The 13,213-nt window shown below is 36.2% G+C and overlaps 1 protein-coding gene across 16 annotated transcripts in view; it reads right to left on the bottom strand.

Annotated features, from left to right (window-relative positions):
* Window positions 1-13,213, bottom strand: part of LOC6585899 (small conductance calcium-activated potassium channel protein) — a 100,669-nt gene that overhangs the window by 18,652 nt on the left and 68,804 nt on the right. For 15 of the 16 annotated variants that reach the window (XR_004364629.2, XM_044006965.1, XM_032733084.2 and 12 more), the window contains 2 exons: window positions 6,869-7,185; window positions 6,159-6,263 (listed from right to left, as the gene is read on the bottom strand). Coding sequence is in view for 15 of the 16 variants with exons in the window: in XM_044006965.1 (XP_043862900.1) it covers window positions 6,159-6,263; window positions 6,869-7,185 (422 nt within the window). In the remaining variant the exon portion in view is untranslated. Of the gene's footprint in view, window positions 1-6,158; window positions 6,264-6,868; window positions 7,186-12,898; window positions 12,905-13,213 lie in introns of all 16 variants that reach the window. The other variant, XM_032733073.2, reaches the window with a different exon arrangement.

The raw sequence follows: 13,213 nt of genomic DNA, 5'->3' as shown, positions 1-13,213 counted from the left end.
AAGGAATCAAGTTCAGAATAGAATAGGATAACCGAAGGGAATACGAATATATACGTTTATATATGTATATACAATGACACGCTTGATTAGCATTATATTAATTAGGGCTAAGCACATAGTTAAGTTAGGTTAAGTTAAGTTTTCATAGAGATCTTTATAAGGCTTTAGCTGAAGGCACAAGCTGAGCGAATGCATTGTGAATGGAGACTTGATCTTATAAGGTAGGTGTTTGTATGTGTGTGTGTGTGTTACGTTCAGCCCTGATCTCTGATAAAATAGGGAAAAGAAATCTTGACTAGCTGGTAAAGTGACTGACAAAGTGCCTGTTAAACTGACTGAGGAATTGTTAATAGAGAGAGAGAGAGATGCAGAAAGAGATAGAGAGACAGAGCTAAGTAAGCTTGAGTACGATAGTGGCCCACAAACTAGCTGGCAAAGTGACTGACAAACTGCCTGTTAAATTGCCTGATTGACTGACTAACTAATGAAATAACTAACAAGATTCACTGAGAGAGAGGGAGAGAGAGAGAGAGAGAGCACAGATGGACGCTGAGAGCTCAAACTAAACAGCTGACAAAGTGACTGACAAACTGCCTGTTAAATTGATTGACTTAACTGATTGGATTAAGAAAGAGAAAGAGAAAGAGAGAGAGATAGAGGAAGTGCATGTGTGTCCTGCAAGGGACTGATGGCTTTAATTAGATCAAGACTAATGCCTCACACACACGCACACACACACACGCACACATACACAGTTAACCTCAACTAACTGAAAATGTTGCTACCAGCAGGTGCAGCTGCATTTGCAACTGAGTCACATAACTGTTAAATGCTGTCGACGGCAATTACGGCTCAAGGGGCTCGCCCAGCTTAAGCGTGGGCGTGGCTAATGGCTAAGGGGGCGGCAGCGGCGTGGTCGTAGATCATGTGAGCAAACTAATGAAGCTGAGCAGCGGCTGATGAGCAAACATGAAATGATGAGCCAACTATGCAGCGGATGCTGTGCTTTGCTCTGCTTAAGTACATCTGTCTCTCTCTTTCTTTGTGGGTGTGTGTGTGTGTGTGTGTGTGTGTGTGTGTGTGTTTGTGCAGTGTTGTAAAGCGCAGCAGAGACTACACAGCGTGTGTTCGTGTGTGTGCTGTGTGTCGCTTGTTGTGGCAAGCAAATGTCAAAATGTCTCTTTGATGGCCCTTCAACCCAACAAAAGGGAAGCAAAGCTGAGCGAACACTTTGCCTTGAGCAGCTCGTTAAGCTCGCTGTCTCTGTCTTAGTCTCTTTGTTTCTCTGTCTGTCTTCCGCTGTCTTCTTCTTCTGCATAATTGGTATCGTTATCGTTATCACTGTTGGTTAAACAAAAGACATGCCAGTCAGTTTCTCCCACACATACACACGCACACACACACACATACACACATATTGGAGACTTTGATAAATAGGCATTTCGGAGTACATTTTCTACTTAGAGAAAGCAAAGAAATGATTTTCGATTTACTTTATCGATATATATCGATAGCTTACTGCTGTATGCTATTATTGTATTGTTAGTGGATCTATCGATAATGGATAACAATGCTGTATACAACAATGACAAGTTATTATCGATGACTACCTATTATCGTATTTTCATTGCAATCGGTTTATCGATATTGATAAATAAATAGCATAAACAAATCGTTATGTTGATTGACATATATCTATCGATATTGTGAGCGAAAACACTTTTTTCTATAGTCTAATTACGATACAGCTTCGATATATAGCTACTATTTGCATATTTTGTTAATTAATGTATCGATAATGGCTTTATATAGCGATAAAATCGGCGTAAACATTTGAATACCGATATAGTGAACATCTAGCAGTAGCATATACGGAACTATTCCGTTTATCGATATTGTATGTATTTATGTATGTATTTAACGTTACCGATATCGATAGCAAAAATGCATAACTAATCGGAAGTTCGCTATAGATGAATATATCTATATTTATGGATGATATAAACCAATACGATTGATATATCAATACAAGCTACATATCGATTTGAATAAACCGATATAATAATTGAATATTGTTTGTTAAGCAATTGTAATCTGTAGTCCCCAATATGTTACCATTTACAATCGCTCTATGGCTATTTCTAATTGCTCTTTATAACTAATTTCAATTATTAGGAATATCGATAGAAGGTCTCGCTTTAAGAGTTGCGCTCTTTTCCTCAATTGGAACTCCTCTTCTATCTACCATGTCGAGCTCAACTACTGTGAAAAACTATTCAGTTGGTATAAGAAATAATTAAATATTTATGTATGTTAAAAAATGGAATTTCAAATTTGGTTTGCCAAAAGTTCTACTGTAAAAAAACATAATAAAAATAAGAAATGAAAATAACAGAAAAGAACGAGGACAACATTTAGATATTATGATAATCAAATGGGCAATCTTTAATCTAAGAATGTAAAGAATAAATTGGGCAGATGCAAACGTTTAGTTTGTAGGGTAAATTAGGTAGTAGATTTATAGGAACCAATTATTATTATATATAAATGGACATCAATATATCAATCAATATATGTATATAAGTATATATGTATGTATATGTATGTATGTATATGTGAATGCGTCATACATATATATATACATACATGTATATACGTTTAGAAAAGTTGTTATACATAGTTAAAAATACACCAAATAGCACAAATTGTATACTAAATGAGTTTGTTGTAGTTGTTGTTGTTGTTGTTCCTTCCTAAAGGGAATCGCATAGTTTAGCCTAGTTCCTTCTTTGTAACCCGAATATATATACATATATATACATATATATTTGTTATATATATTTGAGCACATGTGTCTATTTCTGTGTTGTATCGCAGCGCATACGATAGAAAGATGATAATCATCGCTTACGTTTCACAAAAAAAAAAGTTAAAGAAAGGCGTATAAGAAAACCGAAAAAGGACAAATAAGAGCCCACAACACGGAAAACAAAAAACAAATGTGAAAAAGAGAAAAGTGTAACCGATACACAGTTCGTTGGAAAGTATTGAATGAACGTCATAGAAGGACACGCATTAGCGATGGCATTTCATTATAAAACTGAGGAGCAACGAGAGCGAGAGCGAGAGCGAGAGAGTGAGGGATATATGTCTAGAGAGAGAGAGAGAGAGAGAGAGACAGAGAGGGCTTGGGAGAGGATATGAGCACGAGTAGCATTTGCCACGTCATGGGGGCTTAGCCAAAGGTCGTAGGCCAAAAAACAAAGCCGAATAACGGAATGAAAACAAGATAACAAAAAAAAAGACAGAAATAAGCAAAAATGCCAACAAAAACAAAAACAGATAAACAACAACAAAAATGTAAACGACACAAATAACAGGAAAGCAAAATCGAATAGTGGGCAAGTTAAAGGAGTCGCAGTCGCTGGCTAAAACAAATACGCCCACGCAGCACAAAAAAGAATACAAATATATAACGGTTAAACGTTCAGCGCGCTGCGACGCTGCGCGGTTGTGCGGCTGTGCGGCTGAGGCTGCGGTCAGCGCTAAAGCTCTGTGGCTAGGACTGCCGCTGTCGCTGTCACTGCCGCTGTCGCTGCTGCTGTCGCTGTGAAAGTTGCGGCTTATTTATGAATTATATTTATGCACAGCCAAGCTCCGACAACAACAGCAACAACAACAACAGCAACACGCAGGCAGCAGGCAGCGACTACGACGGCAACAACACCAACAACAGGCAGCAAGCATAGCACGTGTCGCAAAACTCCCGTTTGCTAATGCATACATACATATGTATGTATGTATGTAAGTCTCTGTGTGTGTGCTCGTCCGTTGCAAATATTTCAAGTCACAATTGGTTACACTGATTAACAGAAGATTGCGGTTACTCTTCAATTTAATTCAATTTGATTTGGCCATTATATAATTTGTTTTTATGTTTCTTGTTTTGTTGTAGTAGTAGTAGTAGTAGTAGTAGTAGTAGCAATTGTTGTTGTAGTAGTATGTAAATATATATAGTAAATATATGTAGGTAGTTACTTGTTATGCATACGATATACGATTTCTAGAGCAATGCAGGCGTTAGTTCAATCCATATTGGAAGCTTAATAAATACAATGTACGAGTAAAGAGTAAAACTCTCTTACAGCTGTACTAAATACAATACAATACAACACGACACACAATACACACACACACACACACACACCGTACACACACACACACGCACAGACGTACAATACGCACAACATACATACATACATACAACACACACCTGCACAATAGCCTAAAAATTTAATCAAAAATATATATGTAATACACAGACTTAAGTTAAAAGAATGTAAAAGAAAAAAGTTAAACTAAAGTATTTTTTATAGTTATTATTATTATTTGGGTAGATGGTCACACTGAAAAGGGCAGAGCAAGCAAAAACTCGCAATTATCAATTATCGTCAGAGTACTTAGTGATGGGCTAATTGAGTGCAACGTTGCTATCGAAATGAAGTGTTATCGATATTGTATGCGACAGCAGGAGAAAGAGATAGGATAGAGAGAGAGAGAGAGAGAGACAGAGCAGACAGAGAGAGACAAAGAGAGAGACAGTTCGAGAGACAGAATTGTGTGTATTTTTTGTTTTTGTTTTTATTGAGATTGTTAAAGCTAAGCATACGAAGTAGATATATTAATATTAGCAAAAGTAAGATAATTAAATACTACGCAAGGCAATATAAAAAAAAAAAATAAGTTTATATAAGATATGATAAAATGTAAATATAACTAATTTAGCTAAATGGACTACAAATTGAGCACGAGCAGAGAATCTTAAGGATTTTATTTATTTGTTCGTTCGCCTTTCGTTTCAGTCGACTGCAGCTACACTTAAAAAGTCGCGAGAGCGAGCGGGACAGCTATCGTTTTTAATACCTACTAATTCACGCACGCACGCACACTCACACAAATAGCAAATGCAATCGCCAATGGAATATCATTCAAAATAAAAACCAGAGAGAGCGAGACAGAGGGAGCGAGAGAGAGAGGGAGAGAGAGAGAGAGCGAGAGAGACAATTCGCATCAGCTGGAATTATGTATAAATGTAAATAAAATTGAGCTGCATGCAGAAATTATATTTCAGCACGTGATATGAACACAGTCGCTCATTGTGTATGTGTGTGGGTGGGTGTGTGTGTGTGAATGGCGGTGGATTGTATTGAGACAGAGGGAGAGAGAGATACACTCACACACGCTTGGGCATGCACAGCTGCAAAAGTTAACGAAAGAAGATACAAAACACGTATTGGTTGATGGGTGCAGCTGCTCGCTGTGTGTGTGTGTGTGAGTGTGTTTATGAATGTGTGTGTGTGTGTGTGTGTGCGTGCTGTGCTTAAGCCCCATTCTGAATGCAAGTTGCAAAAAATAAACTTTTGAGCAATTCATTTTGCTCAATAAAGATACAGTTACAAAGTACTTTGGGATTTTTTTTTTTATTCTTTTGCTTTTTATATAAAGTTTCCTCTGGAGCAGAGGGTGGGGTCTCTCGCAAATAAAAGTTAAAGTCAAATGCTATTGAAAATCTCTGATTTCGTAATCCTCATGGCTAGAATAGTATGTGCGTTTTTTATTTAAGATTTTTTATTTGATTGGAAAGTTAAAGCACATACAGTTATGTACATAAATATGGTATAAAGGTAGGCATATATATACACATACACACATATATACATACACACACACACACCCACACCCACACCCATACACACACACACACACATGCTTACACATACATATATACATATGTATATATGCATGTATGCATGTATATATATGTATAGCTATGTCAAAGTATTAGTGGCATACATTTAATCGGGCTTTAAAAAAATAAAATAAATATATCAAATAAAATCAAAAATCAAAATTACGAGAAAAACAATAAAAAATCAATCGAACAAATAATTTCAATAAAATGAAAAACAATTCAAATACGTGAAAGTTGAGTAAAAAATCGAAATGAACTCAAAGTTCAAACAACAGAAACAACATTTGTAAATAACTACGTAAATATAATAACTATTCAAAAACATTTTCTTTTTTAAATATTGTTATTCTTTTCGTTTTTATAATCAACAAATATTTGTATATTTATATATAGTTAATTGCATTACCTTTCGCACTGCCGCAGCGTCCACGATGCGATGATCCACAGGGAGACCATAAAGACCAATAGAACCGTTCCCGGGCATATTGTCATTAGTGTTTTTAAAACAAATCTAGTTTGGCAAGGAAACGAGAAGCGAAATATATAGTCATCGGGTTGTGTTCAGGGGTGGACATACATATATATGGTACAGTTGAGTCCCGATAATTCAAAAGGGCAAGGGAAACAGTTTGGTTTTTTTTTTCGAATTACACAGAAATTCAAATTATCGAAAATTATCGAGAACGAATTTTTTTCAAGGGAATAGAATTTTGTTTTGATTTATCGCGATTTATGATTTAGCGAGGTACAAATTGTCGAGACTCGACTGTATTTCGCTATAACAATATTTCCATAAGATTCTTTAACTTTCATTAAATATAGAGGCTATTGAGCTTGACTTTAAGAAAGAAAAAAGGGAAGAGAGGAGGAGAAATCAGTCGGAAAACTTGCCGAAATGTAAAATAAACAAAGAGTTTCTTTCCATTTCATTTTCCTCTTTATTTTCTGCTCCTGGCAAGCAGAAGACACAGATAGAAGCAAAGGTAGAGGCAAAAGCGGCTTAGCATATGATTTAACTAAATTTTCGCGTTGTTCATTTAATACCTCGCTCTGCATAGATCTTGAACGAATTGGAATTGGGATTGGGATTTCAATTGTGAATGCGTGTGGACTTACCTTGTGTTAAAATTAATCCTATTGAGAGCGCCGATGCTCCGTGATGATGCGTCTGTGAATAGCTTTGAATGTAGCAGCATGACACGGCAGATTAAATATAATCGAAGGAACATAGGTAGTGATAAAGCTACGTCGTAGGGCACCATTTCGGTGCCAATTGTTTTATTTTTATTGGCCAATTTCGTCGTCCACTGGAAATAGTATTCGCCAGGAATTGGATGTATAGCGCATATAAAAAGTTCTAACCCTATTTGACTAATTCGTTGCCATGTCATTGCGATCCTCCAATCGTCGGCGCAGTTATCTATCATGAATAACTGCAATACACACGCACACACACACACGCGCACGTACACACAGTTACACAGATTTAGATATAGGCATATATATATATATATGAAATATATATATTTGGAGTTTCATTTCATGAGTTTTTTTTTTTATATTATTTTTTGATTTCGTTTATTTTTCCATTTGGCGCAGCAGCAAAAACAAAGAGAATGAAACAGAGAGAGAGAGAGAGAGAGAGAGAAAGGGAGAGAGAGAGAAAAGAAATTAATTATTAATTATAATTGGAATTTTATTGATTTGTTTATTTGCGACTAAACAAAATGAAAAAACACCCAAAAATACGAGCAATGAATTAATTGACAAATTACAACGTCTATGAGGTGTACATGTATTAGGTATAGAGGTATGTCTATGGCTAAGTGTGTGCGATAGAGAGAGACTGTGTGTGTGTGTGTGTGTGTGTGTGTGTGTGTGTATTGGTTTGCGAGTGTGCTAGTGTGCGTGTAGTGCAGTTGTGGTTGCATTGCAAGCGATGGGGCGTTGTGGGCGATACCTAGGCTGGACTTGTATGGACATCTAGCACTGTAATCGATAGCTGTAACGATAATAAAAGCATTTGCAAGACCTAACTAATGGGAAGTGTAACAGATGTGTGTGTGTGATTGTTATCGATAACGATATCGATAGCCTTCGCAAGTTCTGCTACCTACTGCCTATCAGTAGCTGATATGTTATCGATAACGATAACGAAAACAATAGGGTACCTGATTGCTGCCAGCTGGTTTTATCGATAACGATAACGAAAACATTGGGCTGGAAATCTATTAGTGGCTAACTGTTTGTTATCTAAAGCGATACCGATAACAAAATGTTGTTAAAGCTGCTAGTTGCCAGTTGGTATTATCAATAACGATAACGATCATAAAAGAACCTGCTAGATTCGTGGCATCGATAACGATAAGGATAATAAAATGGGTTATCCACTTGTTATTCATAATGATAACGATAATTGCTACCTGTTTATTCATAATAATAACGATATTTGCTACCTGATTGTGCGTGCTTACGATAACGATATCGTTTGCAAGAGTTTGTAAAATCTTTTAGCTGCTCACTGAATTTTTTTTGGAAAGAAACACAACGGACTAGTGGATTGTTATTACTATTAAATACTCCAATAATGTTATCGATAATGGCCAAAATTGCGTTGGCAAAAACCTGATAGCTGCCTGTTATCGATGACGTGCCGTTGTTTGTTGTTTCCAGCCTTCAGAGTAGGGCTTGCAGTAACTTGTGGTTGCTTATCGATAACGATAACGATAGCTGCTAATGGCTGCTGCTGCTGCTTCGATCTACTGCTTTGTCGATGCATCTATCGGTTGGCTTATCGGCGGTGCTGCTGTTACCTACTTGTGCTTAGCTAACATAGCTCACTAAGCAGGTGCGTGGGAGTGGGTGTGTGTGTGTGAATGTGTGTGTGTGTGTGTGTGCAAAGTACTTACTGCTTAAAGGTAGGCGACGTGCGTGTTCTCGTGTGGTTAGCACATTATTATTATTATTATATTTTTCTTGTTTAATTTGATTGCGTTGTTTTTGTGTTACCTTTTTCTTGATTTTTAATTGGCTCACATCAATTTTGAATTAAGCCAAATCGTTCGCTTTGGCACTTAATTCGCCTCTGATGAGAGTCTCTTGATTTAATTAAATCGATTGCAACTGCACTCGAGCTCTTGAGCTAAGCCAAATCGCTTTCATTATTATTATACATACTTCTGCCCCTCCCTCCCTTCGCTCTTTCTCGCCCTCTTTCTCTTAAGTGAGCAATCGATTGGGTCAAGTATTTGGCAGCCAATACGCAAATAGTTTTGCTGAGGCCCACTCGTCCTGCGAATGTTAACTAATTTCGTTGGCTTGCCCAGGACCCAAGTGGCTTAAGGCGTTCAAGTGCCTCGCCTGCGCGAGTGTGACCAGACTTGCAAAAGACTAATTTAATTGAGCCATTCAGAATTTTAACCCCCATCAGCATTGCCATACGCCGGAATGCTTAGCTGAAGGACCTTTGCCAGAGTACGGAATAGTAAACTCAAGCACTTTGGTACATTGTAGGGCTCTATGAAAATTTTGGTGCATTGCAGAAACTTAAAGTTAAGCGCACTTTTGGTATTAGAGTACTAGACATTGTAACCTTTAGTGGAATGTCATCTTCTCAGCAGAAAAATAGTTGGTACAATGCAGAGTTCACAGTTGAAGAAAAATATACAAATATTTGGTACAGCTCCGAGCTCTGAGTCTAAGGACCTAAGGCCCTATGAAACTGAAGAACTTTTGGTAGAGTAGAGAATTTAAACTTTAAGGAGCTAAGTCTAAGCATCTTTCGTACAATTTAAGGACACTGTAAAAAGTTAACTTCAAGCTATCAAGATCTCTGGTATAGTACGGAGAATATAAAACATGGTAATCAAAAGTCAAAGCAGAATGATCTCTGATATAATGCTTAATTTTAATCTAAAGGCTCCTAAGGATCTTCGGTACAAATTAGAATTTTAAACTAAATAAATATTGTTATGGTGCACAGTTATAAGCTGATAAGTTTTTGGTGCAATATCTAAAAGCGAGAAAAACTTTGTTACACACCGAGTCCGAACATAAATGACTTTTAGGTACAATAAAAACCTTTCGTATAATCCAAAATTCTTAATTGATATAAGGTCGACTTTTAAGCCCTCCCTTTAGAGCAATTTAGAATTTTATCAGAACAGAGCTCGAGGCAAATCAATCTTTGGTATAATCCACAATTCTTCAGAATTCAGAATTCAATTCCAAAATACCTTCATTACATTGCAGAATTACAAGTTGAAGAATCTTTGCTACAAACCACTTTGATACAATATAGAGTGTTCGTCCAAAGTTCCAGAAGGTTTGATCCTTCGGAATATACATAGTTCAACCGACTTAAAATCTACAAGTTTATCATACTAATAATTCCATATCGAGGCTATGATATCCTATAGCTGATATGGAAATCAATTATTTCTCATTATATCTTGGATTAACTCAAAGATTTTTTATTTCCGAATGGTACATCCACATACATATATAAATACATATATACTAAGCAGAAGACAAACAATTTATTGAACTTCCATTTGTTTAAGTAATAAATATATATATGTATATAGATTATATATGTATATAGATTTATGCTTTGCATATATAAATACACATAGTATTTATTGATTTTATATATCGTATATATCACATTAGGGACACACACAATATCCATGGAGATAGAGCTTGAGATATTATTAGTTATAATTAACGTACTTATGATAAACGAGCATGATTCAATCTTGACTGCGATTCGGGTCAGGTAATTTGTTGATTATTTCATTTTCACACGATTTCTAGCCGAGGTATATTTGGGATCGTATAGAGAGTATATAGTTAATTTAGTTAATCATAGCACAGTGAAGCGGGTCGAACATTAAAAAGCACATTGGAGCATCTAGATATGCATATACACTAGAGTACACTAGACTAGAATAGACTACACTACACTACACTACACTACACTACACTACACACACACACACACATTGGATAAACAAATCACTTGTTGTGAATGTTGCGTGAGAGGAGGGCTTCGGGGGATATTTCGGGGGTAAGCATTGCTTGGGGCAAAGGGTAAGAGGCGGCAGCGACAGCTGCTGGCTAGTGGGCGTGGCAAGCCCTTTGCTGTTGCTATTGAGTTGTATGGTATTCGAGTAGTTTGAATTGTTGTTGCTGTTGTTGTTCGAGAGTATTGACTTGTGGCTGTGGCTGTGGCTGTTACGTAAATACGATTGTTGCGATAGTTACGATAGCTACGAGTATTGTATTATTATTTTTTTTTTGCATATGAGTCATTCGCAAGTTAAGCCGATTAATCGAAAAGAAAACTAGAGTTGAGAAGCTATTGAACAGAACTAGATTAAGTGTTAGCTATGATTTTAAGCCTGACACACACACACACACAGAGAAAGAGAGAGAGACACACACGCACTGCTCTGACAAAGTCCTGTGAATTTGTTTGTGTTTTTTTCTTCTTCTTTCTTCATTTGATTTTTGGCAAATTGAAACACCGTTCGAATCTTGGTGATTAAAAAATGGATTTTTGATGCTTTTACCGAATCGACTTAGCAATGAGAATGCTCATATGTGTGTATGTATAAGTGTCTATGTATATGTATGCATGTGTGTGTGTGTGTGTCTGAGTGTGTGTAATGTTTTCCCCTTTATTGTACATACATACATACATACATACATACTATATGCAGTTTTGCAGTTGTGGACTAGCACTACACAAATGGCCCCGCAAATGCGATTGGTGAATCGGTGATTGGTTGATTGCTTCTGGTGCAGAACTAAGCAACGGTTATTTTCATTCTGTTCTTGTTTGTTTTTGTTCTTCTTCTGGTTGTTGTTGTTGTTGTTGTCAGTGCAGCTTGATCAGCTGTACGCCATTGTATTGAGCCGCCATTTTGTCAAGTCATGTGTGCGTGCGCGTGTGAAAGAGCTGCAGCTATCGTTGCTAGCTCAGTCGCCATTGAGCAGCAATTGTCATGTGTTAGAACGAGTTAGCTTGATATATGCACATAGAGATGTGTAATTAATATCGCTTGCGCGCATCTTCGTATGAGCAAGCGGATTATTCGTGTTAAATGAACTAGAAAACGCGATCGAAACTAATTAATATGCTTGTAAAATATGTTTAAATTGTAATAGATTTCCTTAACGATAGTTTCTACAGGCACACGCTCACGCATACATACATATAGATTAGATGCTTGGTTTTCTTTGATCAACTAATTGGAAACAGCTTGAAGCGAACTAATTTGAAAAACGATATCTGGCGTTATAAGAACGTATTTGTTGTAGCCAAACATGGAAATGTATTTGCAACCAAACATTTAAGTGGACTTGCTAATAATCCTGGCTACGTTCTCTGCGGCTTTAGTATTCGTTTTGGTTTGAACTAGTATTTGGTACATGGCTCATGTATACTTATGCAAGTATTTGGTACATGTATCACATATGTAGTAGGTGCATATACCATACATACAAGTATACCAGTATTACGTTAATGGTACATCTACATATATATAGTTTCATTATATATGTACCTAAATAAATACTAAGTACAGAAATACAAGTCTTAGGTACATGACGGTTCGTGTACATATATTCAAGCTTAAGGTACAAGATACATGTATACAAATACAAGTAGTATTTCCATGGTGCATGTACTGAAATTCAAGCTTTAGGTACATGGTACATGTGTTCACACAAGCATTAGGTATATTATGTATGAGGTACATGAAGCAAGTTTGGTACACATAATATATTCCATACAATGTCAACAAATACAAGTCGCAGGTATATGGTACATGTATGTATAGAATATAGCTGTATAGATGTGGCGTATTGTTGTTGCTGATACTGTAGGCTGTTGTTGTTGTTCTTGTTGTTGTTGTAGGCGGCTGTTGTTGTAGTTGTTGTTGTTGTCAAGCTACTCTATGTTGAATGTTGTTGTTTATTTTTAATAGATTTTTAGTTTGTTTTGTTTTGGTTTTTTTTTTTTTTTTTTTTTTTTTTGTTTGGTACTGTTAACCATATATAGTATGTATGGGGTACATAACACTATGCATGTAGGAATTACTCACAAATATTTATGATGTATATTATATAAGTATTACTTACTGAATTCTGCAAAGCATAATTGGAAGGTAATTACATATTAAAATTTTTACTTTAAACATCAACATTAAAAAAAAGTGGAAGGGGGGGAGTTAACATTTATTCGGATTTATATAGTCGATAACAAAGTATGAAGATAACGAAGTATGAGAGACGACTGATATGTTGAGCTATATATGCAGACACACATATGCACATATATATATATACATGTATATATATATGTATATTTGTATGACATATAGAGCTGCTATTGATTAGCTGACTGATTGATTGATTGATTGATATTTGGTCTTTTGCATCGGAGATGATTGAACA

This window comes from Drosophila mojavensis, unplaced genomic scaffold (genome assembly GCF_018153725.1).
Source record: "Drosophila mojavensis isolate 15081-1352.22 unplaced genomic scaffold, ASM1815372v1 contig_136, whole genome shotgun sequence".
NCBI classification, from domain to species: Eukaryota; Metazoa; Arthropoda; class Insecta; order Diptera; family Drosophilidae; genus Drosophila; species Drosophila mojavensis.
The sequence above is the reverse complement of the archived record's forward strand: the minus strand, read 5'-3'. Positions and strand labels throughout refer to the sequence as shown.